Source organism: Trachurus trachurus (genome assembly GCF_905171665.1).
Source record: "Trachurus trachurus genome assembly, chromosome: 24".
NCBI lineage: Eukaryota > Metazoa > Chordata > Actinopteri > Carangiformes > Carangidae > Trachurus > Trachurus trachurus.
In genome coordinates this window covers 12,188,237-12,211,233 of record NC_139910.1, presented here as the reverse complement: position 1 = coordinate 12,211,233, position 22,997 = coordinate 12,188,237, and the positions used below count along the sequence as shown (strand labels likewise).

General features: G+C 42.4%; 1 protein-coding gene across 4 annotated transcripts in view; it reads right to left on the bottom strand.

Annotated features, from left to right (window-relative positions):
• Positions 1-22,997, bottom strand: part of gphnb (gephyrin b) — a gene marked incomplete at both ends in the record, with an annotated part of 102,210 nt that overhangs the window by 32,813 nt on the left and 46,400 nt on the right. Inside the window, 4 exons of one of the 4 annotated variants that reach the window (XM_084000934.1) lie at positions 8,991-9,125; positions 11,675-12,025; positions 17,614-17,680; positions 18,045-18,139. In XM_084000934.1, coding sequence (XP_083857060.1) covers positions 8,991-9,125; positions 11,675-12,025; positions 17,614-17,680; positions 18,045-18,139 — 648 coding nt within the window. Of the gene's footprint in view, positions 1-8,900; positions 9,126-11,674; positions 12,026-17,613; positions 17,681-18,044; positions 18,140-22,997 lie in introns of all 4 variants that reach the window. The other 3 variants (XM_084000933.1, XM_084000935.1, XM_084000936.1) reach the window with 3 other exon arrangements.

The window sequence follows — 22,997 nt, the reverse complement described above, 5'->3', positions numbered from 1 at the left end:
AATGATGACACGAGCTGTAAAACAGTACTGGAGCATCAGACTGCGCCAGGCCTCCTGGTCCTCAACGGAGCTGGCCGACAATCACATCCAGCCAGTCACACACACACACTCAGTCACTCACTCGCTCAGTGCAGCGCTGTTGTGTGCACATAAACGCAGACTAATGTCATGGAAACACAGGAACAAGGAAAAACATTTTCTTGGATCCAAGAAATCCAGAAATAACTGCGTTTGGATTCTCAAACAAAGGAAGGAGAAACAAAGACACACAAGGTCACTGAGACAGCATCATATGAGGTTACACAAGCTAGGATAAGGGTCAAAAGGTCTGTAACCTCAGGATGTTGGGATACTTGGGTCGACTGCATTATTATCATTTATCTATTTTATTATTATTCTTTTTTCTGTATCCCGAACTTATTATTCCAGGAACACTTATGACTTCTCATGTTATTGTCTGACCTTACCCTTTGTGTCTTCTCTGTGTTGTACCATTTGAGCTGCTTTTTTTAGGGCTGGCCCGATCATGAAGTCTGTGATCGTTTTTCTTTTTTTCTTTTTTGACACTGGTTCTCATCGGCAATTGTTACATTGAAATGAGTAGGCTACTTGGCATCCTGCAACTGCCTGATAACTTTTGGAGACATGCAGTGTTAGTTTGCCATACATCCATTATGTACGCCACGACCCCACGTTGGACGTTACGATCGCGTCGAAGCTTCGATTATGATCGATTTTATGTCCGTGAACACTCGATTAACTAAATATGGTAATCGGGACAGTCCTAATATTTATAAATACAACATTTATAAACACAGAGGGCTGGTCAACTGTGAACCTTTACGTTGGCCTCAGTGTTTCTGTATCCACTGATGGATAAAAACTGATGAATGCACCTAAAAGAGCCAAGTCTCCTATAGTTTTTCAATTGGCAGACCATCCATCCATTATCTGTGCAGTGTTCTGGGGGTGGAGCCAGAGACAAACAACCTCACATTCACAATTTAGAGTCACCATCGACCTACACAGGCGCAGGGAGAACACGCAAACTCCATCCAAACCCAGTCTTGGGGATCAAACCTTTCCTATTGTGAGTGCTGACCCACTGTACCACCGTGCCGCCCCTCCTCTGCGTTGCTCTATCCCCTGATACTGTATATCTCAATGCTGCTGCCTGAATTAATCCAGCAAATTAACATGTAGCATTATCAAACTGGTTCACAGGCTTTCCAAACTAATACATAACAATAATTAGAAATACTAATACTAATTATGATTATGCTTAATTATGCTATTAATAATACGGATTTGGATTTGGTCAGTAGAGACTCACACTTCATGATCGGATCTTTACTGCAGAAACGCATTAGATCCTTTCACTGTCTCATCTCTGAGCTCTTCACTTCTATAATAAACTATGAAAAAAAAAACTGAATGAAAAATCTGCAGAAGGGTTTGAAAATATTTGTTTTTCTTGCCTGCAGACTTCAGGTTCAAACGTCCACCAGTTGGAGGTTGGAGTGTGACCCCCAGAGGTGAAATAAAGGGCAAAAGAAAATCTGCAAAGCACTCTCTCCTGCTCGTAAAGATTAGCCGCTGTGTAACTGAAAGCAAACCCGAGGAGCATATTTACATTTGTTGTCTGCTCCTGTCTGCTCTCATGTGACTTATGTGGCAGTGGAGGTTTTTCAAGGTCGCAGCGCAAAGAGCTACAGAAGACAAGAGGAATATCTCATGGAGCTGGATGGAGGGAGTTCAGAGATGTATTTATGCGTCTAATATAACAACAGTCATTTTATGCCTGTAATTATTATTCTTTTCTGATATTATAATCACATCTATTCATTATGGGGACAGATAGACGTTATAAATTGGTGTTTGTATGTGTGAAGAGTGAGCATGCTTTGTTTAAGGACTTTTATTCTGAAAAGACAATAATAATTTAAAAAACAAAACAATGATGAAAGCGTTCAGTGACCCTGTATGGAAGCATCTGAATCCTTTATGTTTTTCCCATTTATTTATCAATGAAGTTTCTTCTTTAATCTTTCACTCATTCGCACACACACAACTATTACTATCACAAATATTAATAGCATGTGTGTAGCCTACTCATATATGCAAGGTATTGACACAAAAATGTGCCAGACTGCCTAGTAGAGTAGTTATAGTGGTTCCACTGTAAGATTTTCCCCCCAAAATATAGACACACACACACACAAATACTCCCAATTCCCCAGCAGACGTCCGTGACAGAGCCATGCACCCAGCGGACATTAGCGGTGCCACTCTTCTGCACTGCAGAATGCCGCCTGCTTCATCGTCACAGCTCACAAACAGGGCCAAAGGAACACAAGGTTACACACTTACACACACACACGTTTGGCTACACATTGAAAGTTATGGACAGCGTGGACTCATGTCTCCTGTACAGGCAGTGGATGATTGATCCATCACACCACAGCCGGGCTGATCTGACATTGGAGCGCTGCTTACGCACACAAGCCGGAGCGCCTCATTCATCTCCCTCTGTCTGATCACTTCACTCTTGTCAATGATCCTCTGTCACAACTCATTTGGAAGTGATGAGTCTCTGATCGGTGTACAGATCAGGCCCAGGCCAAATGCCATGGACATTTCCTTTTTTCTTTTCCTGCTTGGTTCACAAACCACGAATGTCACATTTGTTTTGACTGCTGTCAAAATCATGCACTGTTCAATAGCAGAGCTCATTCCTGTTCCTGCTAAATTTCACTCTGGTTAGTATGACTATATATTAAATACCAAATCATCTGCAGAAATAATAGATTTGGAGACATTTTGTGACATTTTAAGAATGAATAATGCATAAAATCAAAAACTAAAAAAAGGACACTCACGGTCAAAGCAGCTTATCACACACATCACATCACATCTCCCGTTGCACATGCAAGTGCATTTACATATGAGCTGGACTGTTTGCACATGTGTGCATATTAACACTGTTTTGTTTTGGCCTGTGGCAGCCACCACAGAGGAGATACGTCCACGGTGAAGGTCATGCACGTGGCGTGGGCTGAATGACGCCGCCGCGCTCTGACTCAGTTCCCACATTTCAGCAGAGAAGGAGGAGGTGATTTCCATAAGCCTGGGCTGCACAGCCATACATCAGGCCATTAATCAAAAACAAAACAACCCAAAAAAAAAAAAAAAAAAGCTGCTATAGGATCAGTGCAAAGTGAGGCAGTGTCCTCTCGGTGCACAGCCAGCACCTGGAGGAAGTTGGTGCGAGGGTGCCATGAGGGAGAGAGAGGGAGACCGATGAATGCTTTAATCAAAATAAATGCCAATATCAGTCAAGCTGACGGGATGTTTGGAAGAGTATACAACACACAGAGCATAAATAATGTGAGCACTTGCAGACGCATCAAGGTGAAAACTCTGACAGAGAGGGGGGAGATGAAAGGGCAGCAGACCGGCTTCAGGAACATCATCATTTCATGGATTGAACTCAACATTAAAAATGAGCCAACACTTTATTTACAGTCTGATATTGACTGATTATCAACTGACTGAAGGAACAAACTCAGCAAGTCTCTTTGAATACTTTTTTTTAAATATCTAAAATAAAATACTGATAATAATTATTTTTGTTGTTATTTCTTGCTCCTCAGAGACTGTTTTTTTTCTTTTCTTTTTTTTCAAACCACCGTCTATTGGTCGTAACAACACTCGGCTGTTACATGCGATCTGCGAGCCACCTCTGAGCCTCTGAGCTCCCCGACTTAGATCAGTGAGAATCTGCAGCATGAAATCATAATATCAAGTAGAATATTATATTAATAGGTATTAATACTGGATTTTGACACATGGTCCCTCTTCCACAAGACAGAGCCTGAGGATCAAGTAGAAATACAGGAGGTGCATTCAGACCATTTTGTATTTTCAGTTTGTGCTAATCAGTTAATTATCCATCCATCGTCTCTGTATCATTTATACAGGGTCAACAGGCCCGGAGCCAACTCTAACCCCCCTCGGACAGGCTGCCAGCTTGTCCCAGCACTGACATCTAGAGACAAACTACCACTCTATCACACACACATCCAAAAAAAATGATTTGTCAGAAATGCTTTAGTTCGGAGACCAACACAAACTAGTGAACCCTGGAAACTGCACGACGCTGCATCACTTATGCAACAACCTGCGGATGTGACGAGGACATAGATTTCAAGACGACTGGTTTATTGTGACCAACAGTCACAAAAGAGAAAAATAAAAACAGTAACACCTGCGCTGCATGGGAAATAGAAAAAAATGCCCTCTGACAGTTGCCATCGCCAAATTCTCAAACCACAGGATGTAAAGTCTAATCTCGACTTCGCCCTTTAACCTAAACTAATTCTATTTTGGACAGGAACTCCAACCCTGAGGATAAAACAAGCTCAGACTCATCTTCTCAAAATGAGGCTAACTACAGGTTTTTAGTGCCACCTCATTCTCACTCTGGGCGATTCATTTCAAATCCAGGATCCAGTTTTTTTTTTTTGAGCTTGAAAACAAATCCTACGTCTCAAAGTAAACACCACAACATGACACACACACACACACACACACACACACACACACACACACACACACACACACACACACACACACCCTGATTAAAACACATATATAGACAACAAAGTGCAGAAGCTACCTGGAAAACATGAAGTGGTAGTTGTCGTGTTTACGTCTCAGCAAATGAGCGCACACACAAAAAACCCTCACCAATATTGCTCCAGTGAGGATAAGAAGAGGAAACACAACCTCACACACACACACACACACACACACACACACACACACACACACACACACACACACACACACACACACACACACACACACACACACACACACACACACACACACACACACACACAGTCAGCCATCCTCTGAGTCAAACCCCCTGCTCCCATATGCTTCATTAATCCAAACTCACCATTACATAACTGTACTAAATGCTCACAAGAGTGGAAGGGTACAACTACCCTCTCTGTGTCTTGTGTGTGTGTGTGTGCGTGTGCATGTGTGTGTGTGTGTGTGTATACATGTGTGTCTGTCTGTGTGTGCCTTCTTGTGCGTGCACAAGTAAGAGACAGTGTGACAAGAAGAGAAAGAAAATCTGGTTACATGAATGGTTGTAGAGTTGCTCATTTTGTAATCCTTTTGTATCTGCCTGCATTTGTGGGCTGCTGTGCATCATGTGTGTGTGTGTGTGTGTGTTGGGTATGAGAGTGAGGCGGACAATTTCTCCCTTAAGGATGGTTTTGTGCATCCAATTTCACTGTATGTATATATGTGTGTGTGTTTGTGTGTTGTTGCTCTGCAGACAGACAGGTTTGGACATGAGATCTGAGTCCGCACTCCTCAGACTTTCTGCTTAATAGCGAAAACCTGTGAGCTGGTGAGCTACTCTGACAGGTACACACACAACATTTATGCAGCTTGCATGAGTGCAACATACACACACACACACACACACACACATTGGACACTGGACACTAGTACTACCACTGATATTTAATCGCTTTAATCACACCCAAACACGCACACAATCCCAGAACTTGACAAATACGACATGTGCTGGAAATGCTGACACATGACCTGTGTGCATTTGTGCATGTCTCTATTTGGCAGAGTAGCGTTTCCTTGCTTTTGTGCTCTGCTCTGTGAGTCGTGGCGTCGGTTTCTGCTTGCATGGCGGCGGCGGTGGCAGCAGCAGCAGCAGCAGCATCAGCGGCGGCAGCGGAAGCAGCAGCAGCAGCAGCTCTGGCGGTGACAAGATTAAGACCTACTCCATACCTTCTCCTCTCAGAGCCACCACGCAGCGCTTGCCAACAAGACCAAGCTAACAAACTAAACACAGCCCACAGTGGCACATGAAATGCATCAGTGAAGAGAGAGGTTCTGGCTCCGGCTCCGGCTCCGGGGACATTGTGTACATACTGTCGGCCGCCGCTTGCGACGTGGGAATTTCAAAGAACATATGGCAGCTTGTCGCTGGGAAACAGCCTGTGTCAGAATCTAAACAGGCTGAGAGCTATACCTAGAAAAGCCATTAGCGGTCTGTTATCTGCACATGTACAAAGACACACATGTCCACACGAGCGCATCACACACACACACATACAAACGCTGACTAATGTGGTTGGCATGTGATCTTGACAGGCTCAAACCGGGTCACTGACAACGGAAGAGAGACTTCAGGTGTTCGTGTGTATTTGCATGTTAGGGCAACAGGAAGGGACGGGGAGGGGGAGTGATGGGAGAAGACGTCTAACTGGCTGCATCAGTGCAGCAGCAGCAGCAGCAGCAGCAGCAGCAGCAGCAGCAGCAGCAGCAGCAGCAGCATTAAAGCTCCCCACTGTCCAATTATTTACAGCTACACACTCCGTAGCTCAGCTGAGGTCAACACAGTCTTAGATAAGTCTGAGGCTCTCCAAACACTATCAGTGGACTCAACTGCCATCACTGTGAGCCGGGGCGGCCGGCGCAGTGCAGAGACAAACAGCAGCGTAGGTTTAAGTCAATGACACACAGGATGCAGCAGGACACAAGTTACATACAGAACGACAGCTGCAACGTTTCTATTCTGCCGCTATGATGACTTTCAAACTCCTGTTTTATTTCCACGTTTCCTACACATATAATTATTTCCAAATTCCATACTTTTTCTGGACCCTAATTTCCAGACTTCTCGGTAGAAAAATTCTAAATAATTTGTGACATTTCAGTAAATAGATGTGCATAATCTAAAAAAAATCATGCAATTAATCGTTTGTTTTCATTATTCTGAGTGAATGCCATTACTGTATGTCAGCAAATAATTTCCAGGAGATTGTAGCTAGGTAAAAAAGCACATACAAAATAATGAACCCAAATAACTTCAGATAAGATCAAACCCAGATAAGTATTAAGATAAATATATTTCCATACATATATCCAGACCTGGAAATGTATAAAATCAAATTCCATACTTTTCCATACTTGCATAGGAACCCTCTATTTCTTTTGCCACAAATAATCATCATCATCATCATCAATGTGTAGTTTGTGTTACCAGCAGCGACTACACAAAATCACATGAACCTCCGAACTGATGAGTCCAGCAAACAGGATTTGGCACCAAACTGGGGCCATAAGATACAACAGTAATGTCTCAGAATGACACCCAACTCTATTGTATGGACATTTTTCTATCACACCTCTCAGCGGGTTCGAGCCCCACCGGCTCAGCTCACATCGGGCTGAACTACAGTGCTGTGTGTATTGATAATGTTCAGCGAGGATCCGAGTGACGTGTCATCGCTTTTTTTTTTTTTTACAAACACCCAAACATTGCTTTGCAGAAAGAGAGAGAGAGAGAGAGGGAGTCAGCTCTCCTCTGGCTGCTCCCTCCCTCCTCCATCAACATCCCATTCTTCTGTTCCCATAGCAACCCCTCCCCACCGACACCACCACTCATATATTCCCATGGCACCTGCCTGCTGTCCAGGAGACACATGGAGACGTGACACTTACAGATGAGGTGAAAGAGAGAGGAAAGAGAGACGGAGAGAAAGACGGAGAGAAAGAAAGAAAGAAAGAAAGAAAGAAAGAAAGAAAGAAAGAAAGAAAGAAAGAAAGAAAGAAAGTTGGCGTTTTAAAAACCTGCAGGAGAGATGGGTTAAAACACAGAAGGATACTTGGACATTTCATTACAGTTTGTTTGTTGCATTTGGCATCAAGAGTTGTGCATCTTCAGTTTAACAAGTTATCAGGCCCCAAAGTGGCCTGGGGTTTCTCAACATGGTGGATTTTGGTTTCTTTCTGGGGGGAGGGGAGACAAAATGTTTAAGTATCCCATTGAAGCAGGGACAGACAAAGCAGACAGGGGGGGACATACAGTAGTTATAAACACTTGCAATGTGTCAAACCTTGGGAATAAATCTATAAGCATACGCATCCCAAGCAGAAGACCCACAACCTGCTGTCTTTGTGAACATACAAAAACATACGCATACACACACACACACACACATACTGTATATAAACAAACAAGGAGGGGTTCCAACACACTGAAACAAACAAAAAATAACTACAACTCTGCCAAGTTAGGACACTGAGAGAAGAGGACGACGTGTGTGTGTGTAAGCATGTAACGACACAACTAGACCATCTGAACTAAAATGAAGGCTACTGTACATGTATGTAGATTGGAAGAACACAACAGTTTAAGAAACAAAAAACACAATCGTAAAACCCGTTTCAACCAGAAAATAACTTATACACAAAATATCAAACGGATACAAAAACCTGATGATACTTTTTTTTTTTTTTTTTTTTATTTACTCAAAAACCTTAAAAGCCTTAAAAACAGGCATGGGCAGGATGTGTGTGTGTGTGTGTGTGTGTGTGTACTGCATGACCTACTACATGGTGAACAGTCAAGTTGCTGTCTGGCTCATTTTAACTAATCAATTTTACATTTTAGTTTATGTACAGATGAAAAAAGGAGAAGAAAATACAACAAAACTCAAAAAAAAAAAAAAAAAAAAAAAGAAACAAGGAATTCAGAATGTGTAAATCATGTAAATATTGAGATCTGGAGTCAGACACCTGTTTGACCTCCCTTACTTTAACTTGTTGATATGGTAAATAACAAATAAGCAGTTTAAATGTAAATTTTCTCATCAGACTCCTGTTAAAAGTAAATATATAAAGACTTTCCGGAAAATATATTTTAAACTGATCATCTGTCCGACAACATCTGCAGAATATGATCTAGTTAAAACATTCAATGGTGTTTGAGATTGTATTGTTTGAGGTGTAACGAAGCTGTTAAGGATCAAGGAAATAAATCTTTTTAATTGAAGTCCTCACAAGGATATAAGCACAACAATGATGAATCTGTTTTTGCGTAAGTGTTGTGTGTGTGTGTGTGTGTGTGTGTGTGTGTGTGTGTGTGTGTGGGCATGTGAACTCACTTTGGGCGTGGGACAAGAAGCCGTAGAGAGGCGCGAGGTGGCCTGTGCGCGGGGCGACTCCGAGGGCGTGGTGCTGAGAGAGGCGGTATCCCTGGGCAACACCTGCACACCCCGCGAGATGATGGAGTCGGGGATCTGAGATCACAAACAAACACATGCACGCACGCACACACACACAATATGCAGACACGTGCATATTAACACCACACACACACACAGTGATATTAAAGATCCAGAAAGGCACAAACACACACAGTAGTAGCTACAACATCCAGCCAACACAAACCTATATATTATAGTAGGGCTGGGACGATATGCTTTTCTCCCGATTCGATTCTTCTACGATTTTTTGGATGGCGATTCGATTTAAATTGCGATTCTACGATATTGCCGATTCTCTCGATTTTTAGTCGCATTTTTAACATTTATCTGCACACAAACACTGTAGGAGCCTATAAATTAACATACTCCATTATAAAGTGAACTTAAACCCTTTTCAAAGCCTGTACTCTCTGTATGTAAAAGAGGCTAACAAATACACATTGCACAATATTTAAAAAAAAATTCAAAAAAACAATTTTTTTTCAAAAAAAAAAAATCGATTTTTGAAAAAAAAAAAATCGATTTAAAAATCGTCAAAAAAGATATTGCGAGCACAAACACACACACACACTCACAACCGAACCCAAATATTTCAACATCTCTGGTGTGTTGTCAAACTTAAATGATCAGGATGCAGGTGAAAGACAGATGGCGGCGTTGAGTCTTACCAACATCCACGTGTGACTGGACAATGAGGTGAGACGTTACCGTGACAACAGAGCCTTAAAGCAGTTCCAGACTGCAGAACGGGACGAGATGGGATGGCGGCGGGGGGATGATGACACATGTGAGTAGACAGAGCAGACACACACACATGATGAGGATGATGATGATGATATGTAAAGGGGGGCTGGTTTCTGCCTCTAGCAAATAGAGCTGCAAAAATTAATCGAACAATAATTGATTGTTAAATTAATCGTCGACTATTTTGATAATCGAATAATCGGTTTGAGTAGTTTTTTTTAAATAAATTCTCTTTTATTTCAGCTTCTTAAATGTGAATATTTCTGGTTTATTTGTTCCTTTATGACATTAAACTGAGTATCTCTTTGGTTTGTGGACAAAACAAGACATTTGAGGACGTCTTCTTGTGGTTTGAGAAACACTGATTGACATTTTTCAAAATTTCACAACATTTTATTGACCAAACAACTAACCGATTAATCGTTTAAATAATCAACAGATTAATCGATAATGAAAATAATCGTTAGTTGCAGCCCTACTAGCGAAGATAAGTTTTGAATATAATCCAATAAGAACGCTTGGCTCCCACCCTAGTTGCAGGATTAATAGTTGCAAAAGTCCACATTTCTGTAATAAACATGGCCAGTCTCACATCTACAGCGCCTCTACATCCTGCTGGGAAACGCAGCCTTGTTTGTATTTGCATATCCACACTATTATACAGCTCATGTGTCCACTGCAGCAGCTCTCTGGTAAAACCTATAATCCAACGTGCACCTGGCAAAAATAATATCCAGGATCATCCAGCCCTGTGATAAACTTTTAAAACTTTGGTAAATACAGTACTGTAAATGTGACCGGTCTTCATAGACACATTGAGGTCATTCAGACACATTTTACCAGTGACCTAGTACACATACTCTACATTTCACAGAGTATCACAGAACTCGGCCAAGTTTCCCACGGTTATTAAAGAGCAAACTGTGGTGAACACTTTTGCTCTCTCTGAAGCTTCACTGTCTCATCTGAGTGACAACCCAAAAAATCAGGCAAAGTAATAAGTAAGTAGAAGTAGTAAGTAATACATTTTTCCCTGTTAAAAGAGTTTTCTTGGGAGTTTTTCCTCAGTTGATGTGAGGGTCTAAGGGCAGAGGATGTTGTGTAAAACCCTTTGAAACAAACTGTTTGTAAAAATGGGCTATACAAATAAAATTGCCTCGCCTAATACAGATGTTAGAGTGTAGACATTAAAGGTTGAAAAACAGTAATTCACCATTTAAAGGTGCTACCTGTAGCATTTTCAAACATCACTATATCATGATCAAGGAAACTGTAAACCTTTGGTGTAATAACAGACTAATTTCAGTGTTATCAAAGAAGTACATCAACCTACAGCACTTCATGGTTATGCGTATTGACAGCTACAGCAGCAACATCTAACACAGATCCACAAAGCAATGTAATCTTTGTATTTTTTCTTTATATATCAAGCCGACTCCTACATGTAATTCTCCTATTGAGAACGTCCCAAAACTAAATTAAGCTGATCTCACTGGTTGACCCGTCTTCCTATCTTTAAACTGCACACAGCTGAGAAAATACCAGACTGTCCTATTTCATATCAGTGGGACAAATTGTGTTAAAACACATTTCCCATTAATGACACTGTTGTACAGTATGTCAAACCAACATGTTAATACATGTTTCTTCATTGTCAGTAATGAAGAAATTAACTATAATTAAATGTTTTCACCATGACTCCCTGACTCTCCTACTGAAGAGTTAATAGATATTATATTCTTAATTATTTTAGATAATGACTCAGTGATGTTATGTTAAATCCTGGCTGCAGCACCTTTAACATATTTGTACTATTGCAGATGAAATGTGAAGATGACAGTTGAAATGGATGAAGTCAGATCCATGAACTCTGCCCCTCTCCTCTCCTCCCCTCTCCTCTCCTCTGCCACCGTTACCTTGGCGGCGATGGATGCGGCGGTGATGTGGGAGGAGGAGCTGTCTTCGGTGGACGCCACGCCGCTGTCCTTCTTCTCCTCGTCCTCCTCCTCGCACTGCACGCCCTTGTCCTCTGTCTGGCGGCGCGGCGAACTGTTGGGCGGCGGCGAGAGGGGCGGCGGTGGCGACGGCAAGTCCTCCAGCTCGTCCGCCGCCTCCTTTACCTTCACCACCGCGTCCCGCAGGAGGTCGATTGCGTGCGGCAACGCTGGTAGGATGAACTGGAAGCATTCCTGAGATGGAGGACAGAGATGGAAGAAGATATGAATTATTATTTCCTTAAAGCGTCACTGTAACTTAAAGCATAAGTGATATATTTGTGTTAATATAAGTCTTAAATAGTTATATCTTCCGACAGCAATCACTTACATAGAGTGTTTGGACCGAAACACGGGTCTGTCAGTCACTCTACTCTGCTCTGAGCCGAGGAGAAAACATTTATCGTATCCTACAGTTTTTATCCAATGAGGAGAGAGAACGGCATGCAGGGCTGTGTGTGCAGCCAAGGGACGCCGTGAATGTGGCGACGCAGGGACGAGGACTGTTATGGTGCGTTCAAGGAAACTCGTAACTCCTGTTCTTCCGACCTGTGAAGTCGTACCAGTTCGATCTGGTACGAGTTCACGGGTCAGAAGTTACGAGTGGCCGTTATAGTGACTTTCACAGGTAAAACAGGTCGGAAAAACACGAGTGGGTTGCCTGGAACGCTACAAAGTCGTAAGTTGTGACTTGGAGCTGTAATTTACGATTTCAAAAGCCTGCCTGGAACGCAGCATTAGCGAAAACGACCGGATCGCTCACTTCTGCTTTAATAATAGTAAATAATAAATACAGTAAATTTTCAAAATAAAACACAATTACAATATGTTTAAAACTGCAATAATACTGTATAAGTACTATCATTATATTGTATTGTGGGGTCAAATTACATCAGTGCAACAGAAATATTGATATCACATACAACTCTCTGCTTTCTGAGTGTCTGTTTTTGTTTTCACTCACTAATCTCCTCTCTTTTTACTATTTTCCCTCATTCAGGGTTAAACACAGCACCTGCAACAGTTTCACAATAAAAGTCTAAAATAAATCATCTTGAAGCGCGGTGCACTGGAGAGGAGTTTTGTGTGTGTGTGAGTTCTTAAAGTTAAAGAGCATCATCACATTAAAAGCCTCAGAGGAAAATAGGGAGATTACACCCTTTGAGCTACTGGAAGACTTTTAATGTGAACACATCCATGTAGAGAAGGAAAAAAAAGGAGGCAAAGTAGGACTGAAGAACAGGAAATAATTAGAGAGCAAAAACATATTTTGCTGTGAGAGAAAAAGGAAGAGCAACAGATGAGATAGTTGACGGTGACATGGGTACGGACTGAACTGGTTCTTCCTGAATTCATGATTCATGGAAGTGACGATGAGTAAACATGGAAGAAGAGAAGAGGAGATTAATCTAGATGAAAACACACAACAAAACTAAACAGACTTTACGCTCCACTATGCTGCAGTCTACTCGTGTCTGTGTGACTCTTACAGCGTGTGACCCTGCTGGAGACGTCACTGCTAAAAAAAAAAAAACCTCCAAAAAACCAAACAGATTTCCCTCTCCTCCTCAGATCACAGTGCCTCCCTCTGGCCACATTTATACCAGCCTCCTCCTCTTCCTCCTCCTCTTCCTCCATCTCTGTTTCCCCCTCTCCGGTGTCTCTCTGTGTGTCAGTGTGCCTGTGGGCTCCTCGGCGATGCTAAACGCTCCATTCTCCTCACTCCCAAGACAAGAGCTAATCTGTGAAATTATTTATCTTCCTGTGTATTTTAAGCATTGAGAAGATACATTATTAATAAATCGCCCCCACGCTTTACAGTATCTACGCCGGCTGCACACACTGGGCCTCTCAGAGCAACCTCTCCATGCTCCATGTCCCTCCTCTATTTCTTCTTATTTAACGTCGTATGCACACACACACACACCACAGGCTGGATTAAATATGACCGTGTTAACCTTAATTTGAGTGCATTTAAAGCCAATGCATCCACGCAAAGGATGCATGACTGACACCACCAAGGACTCCTCAGAGCGGCAGATGAAAGAGGTCGAACGGGTTAATCTCAGCAGTCGACCACGAGCCCCCTCCCAGCCCCACTGTGTAGCCGCCAGCTAACCTTTCCTCCCTCATTCACACACACATACACACAGACACACACCAGCCCCAAAAGCCCTCAGCTCACAGTGGACTGTTTATGCCTCTCGCTCTCGTGTGTTTGAAGCGCACATCTGAGTGTTTTTTGCTTTTTTTTTGAGAGAGAGAGAGACGTGGAAAGGAGGGCTGGGTGGGTCAGGCTGGAGTGGGGAGGGATCGGGCAAAAAGAAGGAGCGAGGATGGTGTCAAGGAGCCTGGAGACATTCCTCCTTTCCCATTTTTCTCCTTTCATTGCGTGCCGGGGATTTTTTTTTATTTTTTTTTTAGGTACGTCAGTAGGAGTGTTTTTTTTTCTGTTCTTATTCTCTGTTTTGTCCTGGAGGAGAGTAACTGTCAAGAACACTAAAGAGCAGAATCCCTGGATATACTGCCAGCGGATGAGAAACACAAGCAAGAGAGAGGGACGATGGAGGGAGAGGGGGAAGGCGATGATGCTGTTCTGCGAGGAGGGAGGGAGGGAGGGAGGGGAGGACGACAGACAGCAGGCAGAAAGAAAGAGGGAATGGAGAGAGATTAAGAGAGAGACAAAGTAGGAGAAATGCAGCCTCAGTGAGAGTGAGACAGAAGAAGGAAGTGAAAAACAGAGAGAGAAGTAAATAACAAATAGGGAGATGGAAAAATACGATTTACATAAAAAAAAAACTCTGAAATATCAAGTGTAAAACTCCATCATGGGAACATTTTGACATTTTTATATTAAAAACATACTTGTGGACTAAATGATGAGTGTATATTAAGAGCTCAAACACTGTTAAAAAATATCATAACACATAGTTTCACATTATATTCCCCACATTTTTTCACTGGGCCCCACTGGTAGTGGTCTGAAGCTCAGTGACTGGAAAACCACTAACTTACACCACCAGCATTAATCCTGCGACAAAAGAAGTAACATTAAGAAAGTGAAGGATGAGCTGCGATGAAAGAGCGTTTAGAGAAAGTAGATACGGAGCATGGAGGCCTGAGATATACTGAGCTGTGCATTTCCTCTCTGTTCCCAAAGGGGAGATTTGTTCCCACAGTGTGTACATTGTTCACGCCACAGTAACACAGACATATCTGCTCAGTACAGAAACATCCCTGTAGATTATATTTATATATATACACACAAACCACACACAGGCACATAACTGCACATAGATTAACAGACAGAGGGGTTAAGTCTTGAATGGATGAGTCTCAGCCACACACGGATAACTTCCCAGACACTGAAACAAGCACATGAATGTGTGTGCATGTGGTTTTGTTGCATGTATAGAAATGTCTGGGCAGTGTGCAGAAATGCCATCAGTGGTGGTGCATACGTATATACAAACATCCTCCCCACAGGTGAATATCAGCACTGCAGGTGGAGGCATCACCACCAGAAGTTAAAAAATATTTTGTCATCATCACATTAGAAGAAAAAAAAAGCCATTGGAGACGGAGAAGCAGTAAAAAACGTCATCATTATCATCTCGCCATGTGCTAAAGAAAGCCAACATGGACCAGATTAATTAAAAACTATGACTATTGTTGATGTCATTATAAGTGTTGTTGCTTCTGCCGTTGTGATAATTATCGCGAAAAGCCTGACAAGGAGCCCATCATCGTCGTCATGCCCTGACGTTCCCTGTAGACGACTCTACCTTGTCAAAGCGTCTTTGTCCCCGTGGGAAGCCGTCTCTCTCCTGAGTCCTGACGCCTGATAAAAGCGCAACGCTAAATCGCTGGAGAAAGCCTTTAAACATGTTTGTCACGTCAAAACAAACTCCAAACTTAAAGGATCCGCCGTTCCCTCCTGACATTTTTTTTTTATTCAAAGTCAAAGTGTTCAGGCAGATCAGTCGGGAAGGTTTCTCAGCTCGGAGGCTAAAATCCCATCCTCACCTCACGATGAGCGGGATCACATCATTAGATACTTAAGCTGTAGTGAACACAAAGCTGTGATTGAACTCTGTGCAATCAAAATACAGTATGAAGATTGGGTCTGTAAATGAAGCCAAAGAGACAAAACAAGCTTAAAGGGATAGTTCGTTAACATTTTGGCATTTTGCCATAATCCCTATAGTCTTAGGAGAAGGTCCGTTACCTTTAATTGTCGGTGCAAGCTATTTTTAGAACGGCGGAGCAGAGCCGTGAGCTGCTCAGAGCTACACTACGGAGGCTAATGGGATTTCTTGGTTTCCCTCATCAAACTCATCAAACACACAATCCAACAACTCCACAACGCTCTCGTGGTTGAGACAGAGTTGTTTTAGAGGTAAATTTCACGCAAAACCACTGATACGCGTTCCCGTCGGGGGAAGTTTTTCAGCAAGCAGTCTCTGCATTTGCCTCGAAAACAACTCCGTCTCATAATGTTCCGTTATTATCTCCTAGCGTGGTGAATGTGCAGGTCACAACTTGTCCACCAGAGCGTTTTGGAGTTGTTGGATTGTGTATTTGATGAGTTTGATTAGGGAAACCAAGAAATCCCATTAGCCTCCGTAGCGTAGCTCTGAGCAGCTCGCGGCTCTGCTCCCCCGTTCTAAAAATAGTTTGCACCGACAATTAAAGGTATCGAACCTACTCCTAAAACTATAGGGATTATGGCGATGGGCCAATTTGCCAAAATGTTGAACTATCCCTTTAAAGATGCATCGGCGATACTGACGTAACAGGCTTCATCTGGGCTGGCTCAGCCCCGGACTTCCCTGTTATCTTTATGACAGGAGATCATCGCAATAAAAGCCGGCAATGGGCTGCTTGTGCCGTTAACTTTAACTGGGGGTTGATGAGGGAGACACTAATATGGCAGCAGATGGGGGAGAGGTGGCGTAATTGATTAAAAGAAATACTAAAATCGATCAGGAGGAGCGGGGCGCGTAACGAGACAGAGACAGATGTGCAGGTCAGCGCGGCAGAGAGGGAGACAGATGGGGTGGGGGGGGGGGGGGGGCAGCAGCAGTGGGTGGACACACACACACACACACACACACACACACACACACACACACACACACACACACACACACACACACGCATAATGTAAACACAAACCCACGCTGCCCTGTACATCTATACCTCTGTGGATGTAGGAACACATCAAAACACTAGAAACTACAAACAAAAAAAACACACACAGATCTATATGCACATGCAACATTGATTAATCATTTCAGTGAGCGCACACGAGACACACTCCAAATCCATACCTACACACACACACACACACACACACAGATAACGACACATTTGCAGATCACAAACAAAGTGCAGGTTAAGACTCTGAAGTGAGGATGACCTTCACGGTTGCGTCATTAGCACAGCGCTAAGCTACGAGCAGCGTTCACACAGGAGACACTGTCTTGTGTGTGTCCATATTTTGTGTTGTGTTTGTGTTTTGTATACATATGATGTTGTTGTGCACATGTGCAGCCTCTTGCTGAACCATCAGGATCCATCAAGGTTTAGCTTCTTGCTCAAGGACACGAACCATACCACCCACCACCAACCACACACACACACACACACGGGCGGTTAGAGGGGGAATCTCTCTTCTCTTCTCTCCTGCTCTATCTTTTTTTTTTTTTTTTACCAACAACGCTGAGCGTGAACATCCACAGGAGAAAGGTGTTGTTACAGCAGTTTGCAGTGTTTCCTACCTGGGAGCCTTTCTTGCTTCCTGGTAAGTTAATGATGAGTGTCTTCCCTCGGATCCCACACACAGGTCTGCAACACACAAAACACACAGAGGGAGCTTTAAATGGATGCAGCTGGAAAAAAAAAAATAGAATGGTAGTGCAGCGAATACACTCAATTATGGTGATGTTGAAGAAAAACATGCAACTCCTTTCATCTAAAAAGCCTTAGTTCATGCTGCACATGATTACATTATTGCATCTTATATGAAAAAAATGGGATTTCAGCAACAGATGGGCTGTAATATAAATATATAAAGGATACCATAATGACAAGTTGTGCTTGTTTGTGGATTCCTGTTTACATCATTGAGGTCTAGACGTCAGTGTTTTTAATAAAAATCATTAAGATAAGAGATAAAATATGTGTTGTGGTTGTGTTTTGTGCGCCCGACCTGGAAAGCATGCCTAGCGGTGTGACGTTGAGGGATCCCATCAGCATTGCCAGAGACATCCCTGGAGCCTCACGCTCTATCACTTCCTTAGTGGCCTGCAGAGAGGAGAGAGAAGCAGAGGAGGTTTCTCTTTTTTTTTTTGCGAGTGTGATCAGAGCCTGAACTAAGCATGTGTCTCATGTTTGGACCAGTTTATTCAAACGCTGGAGAATTTTCACGCCCTCGGCTCGGTTTATTTGGGAAGGTGAGAGGCGTCGCCATCTGAGCTAAAAATGCTCGTGCCGCCGTTCCTCCTCCAAGAAACGCAGGGTGGCGTTTGTTGGAGGTGACAGTGGAATAAAATAAAAACTACAAAAATAGTGTATATAAAGAGGTGGATGTTGACATTTAAGCTCAGAAATATTCATCTTTTACTGAATATTTGGTTGGTTTGTAACGAGGTGGCCTCATCATCAATGAATGGTGGATTAACAATGAATGTTCCCAACCAGAGGACCTCCAGCGAGGCCATGGCCAAACAACAAACACCAGACTACAGAGAAAAATAAAATATATAGAAAATGAACCAGATCTGACCCTAAATCTAATGGGTTCTTCCCTGGTCCATGAACCCTCTTCACCAAGTTGAGAGCAAATCGGCTCAGTACTTTTTGCAAATTGCTGCTGACAAACAAGCACACAGGAGAAAAGGCAACGTCCTTGTTGGAGGTAATAATGCAATACAATGCAGGTCAAATAAAAGGGAGATATGAAAAACATGTGAGTATTTTTTTTTCAATGTTATTAATTGTGCAGCCCCAGTCTTGACCACACAATGTAAAGTGCATCAGGATTATGCACAATACAAACAAAACTGAATTGAAAGAAATTACAGAATAAAACTTAAAGGGACAACGAGGAGTTTGTATTTGGTTATAAAAAAGTTTCATATTAATGTGGATGAATCTACAGTACATTACCCAAACTTGTTAATGGGTCCATTTTCAATAAATATATCATTTTGTCTTCATCGTTATTTTGTTATTATTATTTATCAGTCGACTCGCCCAGCATTTCCTACTCTCGGTTTCGCAGACGCTGCCCGGCGGGTCATGGGAATAACGCCACCGAATCACCATCTATGGTCGGAACTACGACGGTATCTGATCGTCTTCGAGCCTCCGACTTTCATTATTGATTTGAAAACATTCTTTTCGCTTTCAGTCCAAGAATTTCACCGTGCTCGCGGAGGCTCATGGGAAATGTCATGTGAAAACACGTCACTTTCCAAAACTCCTCGTTGTCCCTTTAAAAGAACAATTTCATTCAAGTGCAACATCATTTTATCAGGTCAACACAACTACAAACAGTAAAGTAATGTCCTTTAAATACTACACCACTATTGTGAATGTAGGTCTTTTACTTTACAGTGATGGGATAACAGCACAGATGCACGACGGAAAGTCCTCAACCAACGACATTACAAGGAAAGACTATTTAGGATTAAGAATATCACTTAATTAAACTGTAGACACGATGAGGATAATGGTCTACAACAACCTCCTGAAGCCATGATGCCTCCACTCAAAACACCAGGACTGCCCTTCAAATATTGACAATCCCTCCTGCACAATTCATGTCTCAACTGTCTGAAGGCTGAAAAAAAAAATCCTTATCTGACCCGTCTCCTCCCCCCATTAGCAATCAGGATTGATTTAATCTTTGAAATCAATACAGGAATATGTCTTTTTTCTTGATCGCTCTGTGCAATTAAACACTTTAATGATGAATGAGTTTGTCCTACAGCCTGGGCTTTTACAGCGGGGCGGGTTATTTATCATATTTTGTGCAGCGCCGCTACACTGTATGTCCTTGCGTGATTTGGGGCTCGGAAGTGGGAGTTCATTACACACAAACCAGCGGGGTGCAAAAACACGAGTGGCTTCCAGAGATGGCGGCGGTTGTTGGCGGTTTCATGTGTGCGATGTGCTGTATGTGTTTGTTTATGTGCGGATGCGTTTATGGGACTGCGCCGGTTGATGAGGCACGTTCCTGGCAGGGAGAGATAGCGGAGAAGATAGCGCCTTCTCCTCCAGCTGTGTGTGTTGGGTGCCCTTGAGTTGAGTGACACTTCAAACGCACCATTAGCGAGGGAGAGGGGAGAGGAAAGACTTCAAAGGAGAGGAGCCACTGATGAGCATCGTGGGCTTGGACTCAGGAGAGGAGAGGGAGACAGGGAGGGAGGGAGGGAAAGAGTGTGGGTGGGACCAAGGAGGGGTGAGACAGAAACATGAGGGAAAAGACGGCAGAGAGAAGGAGGGAGGGGCTGAGGCTTGACTTCCACCTCATTATGTGAAATCACTGACTTGAAGAAGAGGAAGATGAGTTTGTTCACATCCAGATACACAACATGTATGATTTAGGAGATGTGTTTAGAAAGAGAAAAAAAAAAAGTCTGATGGTTGAGTCTTAATTACATGAGTGTGTTGTTGAGAGTGAGGGGGTGTATCACAAGGGCAGGAGAGGCGCTCATACACTGAGGCTATGTGATGAAATCTAACCAAATGAGATCATGCCGAGGCCCGAAATGTAGCCTGAGATCATTGTACGGTGGCCCGGAGAGCTCAACCCACTGCAGTTTAAGAAAACACACGCAAATACACAAACAAGCTGCAAGTTCAGAGAATATTTTCATCAATGTGACACGTGTGTGCTGTAAGTTTAGTCATGCGACACAGCAGAAGCTCGAGAGATGTGTGTGTGTGTGTGTGTATCAGCGGTTTTGCATGAATTTACCTCTAAAACAACTCTGTCTCGTGATGTTCTGTAATTATCTCATCGCGTGGTGAATGTGCAGGTCACAACTTGTCCACCAGAGCGTTTTGGAGTTGTTGGATTGTGTATTTGATGAGTTTGATGAGGGAAACCAAGAAACTACATTAGCCTCCGTAGCGTAGCTCTGAGCAGCTCGCAGCTCTGCTCCGCCGTTCTAAAAATAGCTTGCACTGACAATTAAAGGAAACAAGTCTACTGCTATGACTATAGGGATTATGGCAATAGGCCAATTTGCCAAAATGTTGAACTATCCCTTTAATAGTTAATGTTTCAAAAGTCACAACTGGTCACTGAACAACAAGTCCCAGCTGAGCTCTTCACTGTTGAGTGTCATACAGAAACACTTCTGTTGTTGTGTTGTAGGATGGAATTTGCAGCACGTTTGTGTCTTTGCATGTGTTTTTTCTTGAAGCCACAGTGTGTTGAGCTCTCCAGGCCTCTGTATGAAAAGGACCTTGATTAAATGTTTGCATTGGGGGGGAAAAGAGGAAACTCCAGTCCCACATACAGTATGTTGCTTCCTGCATGAGGACAACAAATAAATCAGTGTGCACCTGTCAGCTCTAGGCTTTTTAGCAATGCAAAATCACAGCAGAACAAAATTTGTATGGTCACTGTGACCTGAAATAAAGATGTTTGAGATCAGCAAAACAATGCAAGCAGCAACTGACACTACAACTAACGCATTTCCTGTGCATGACCTTTCAATAACTGCACAAGTACAGAAAAAAAAAACTATGGCCAGTAAACCAGCGTGACCTCATATAAGATCTATGTAATGTAGCTATTAATCCAGCTGCAGCAATCAGGCTGCTGCAAACCATTAAAATGTTGATAATATACGTTATTTTTAGCCTTCAGATAGTCGAAACGTGATCATTTAAATTTGTTAATGGATGCAATGTAAAATACAGCAACATGTAGCATTTACAGTAACAGTATAATAAGGAGAGATTCAGATTTCCCACATGGCAGAATGAATAAATAACAGAATAGGTAATGAAATAAAATATACATCTTCAATTAAGAAGAAAGAGGTCGAGTGTAATCCGTTGTCCTGCCTTCATCTCCACACAATACAGTCATCTGTGTCCTGTACAGCCTTCAAACACACAGAGACAGACAGAGAGATATGGCTGTCTCCAGCACACAGGCTTGGATCAGATAGCAGGTATTATCAGTGACTACAGTGTGTTCGTGTCTTCCCCCTTCCAGGAAGGTTGCTGCTGTCTACCATGATTGATGAGGACCAATGATACTGCTGAGAACCACAGCTCATCCCCTGCCAAACGGTGTGTGTGTGTGTGTGAGAGAGAGAGAGAGGGAGGGATAGAGGGAGAGAGGGAGGTTGGTTGAGTGCATACAGCAGAAGTGGAGCAGTGCAAATCCAATAAAGGTTCTAATCTTTTAATATGTTATATGGTTAACGATGGCGTGTGATGAGACAGGTATCCACAGTATACAGCTCAGAGACCGCTTCAAAATGATCAGTTCCTCTGGTTTTACTATTCATAGGTATGTGTTTGAGTAAAACGAACACTTTTGTTTCATTGTATAACAAAATTTCTCCCAAATTGGAAATAAAAATTTTGTCATTTAGAGCATTTATTTGCAGAAAATGGCAACAGGTCAAAATAACAAAAAAATTCTGGTGTTTTCAGACCTTGTATAATGCAAAGAAAACAAGTTCATATTCATTTTAAAACAACACAACACTACTTTTTAAATTTAGGAGGAGTTTAGAAATCAACATTGGCGGAATAATCCCAATTTTTAATCGCAGCAGTGTTTTTTTTTTTTTTTTTTTTTTAATTTATAATCTTTCTTCCTCATTAAATATGATTTGGTTCAGGCGATCAGCTAAGTAGAGTAAGGTGCTTGTGTTGGAGTTCAATAGACACTGGAATCGATGGCTGCCATCCCATACATGTAGAGAAGCTGATTTATTAAGAATATTTTGGAGTAGTGGTCTCTTTATTTTTTCCAGAGCTGGTGTAGTGCAGTGCAGGAGACTGTGTATTTATATAAATTGGGCAAAAAAAATCTTCACAAACTTAATTTATAATGACACAAAAACCAGTTATATATACAGTGCGTATTACATCAGGGTTGTCAGTTGATTAAAATATCTCATCGCAA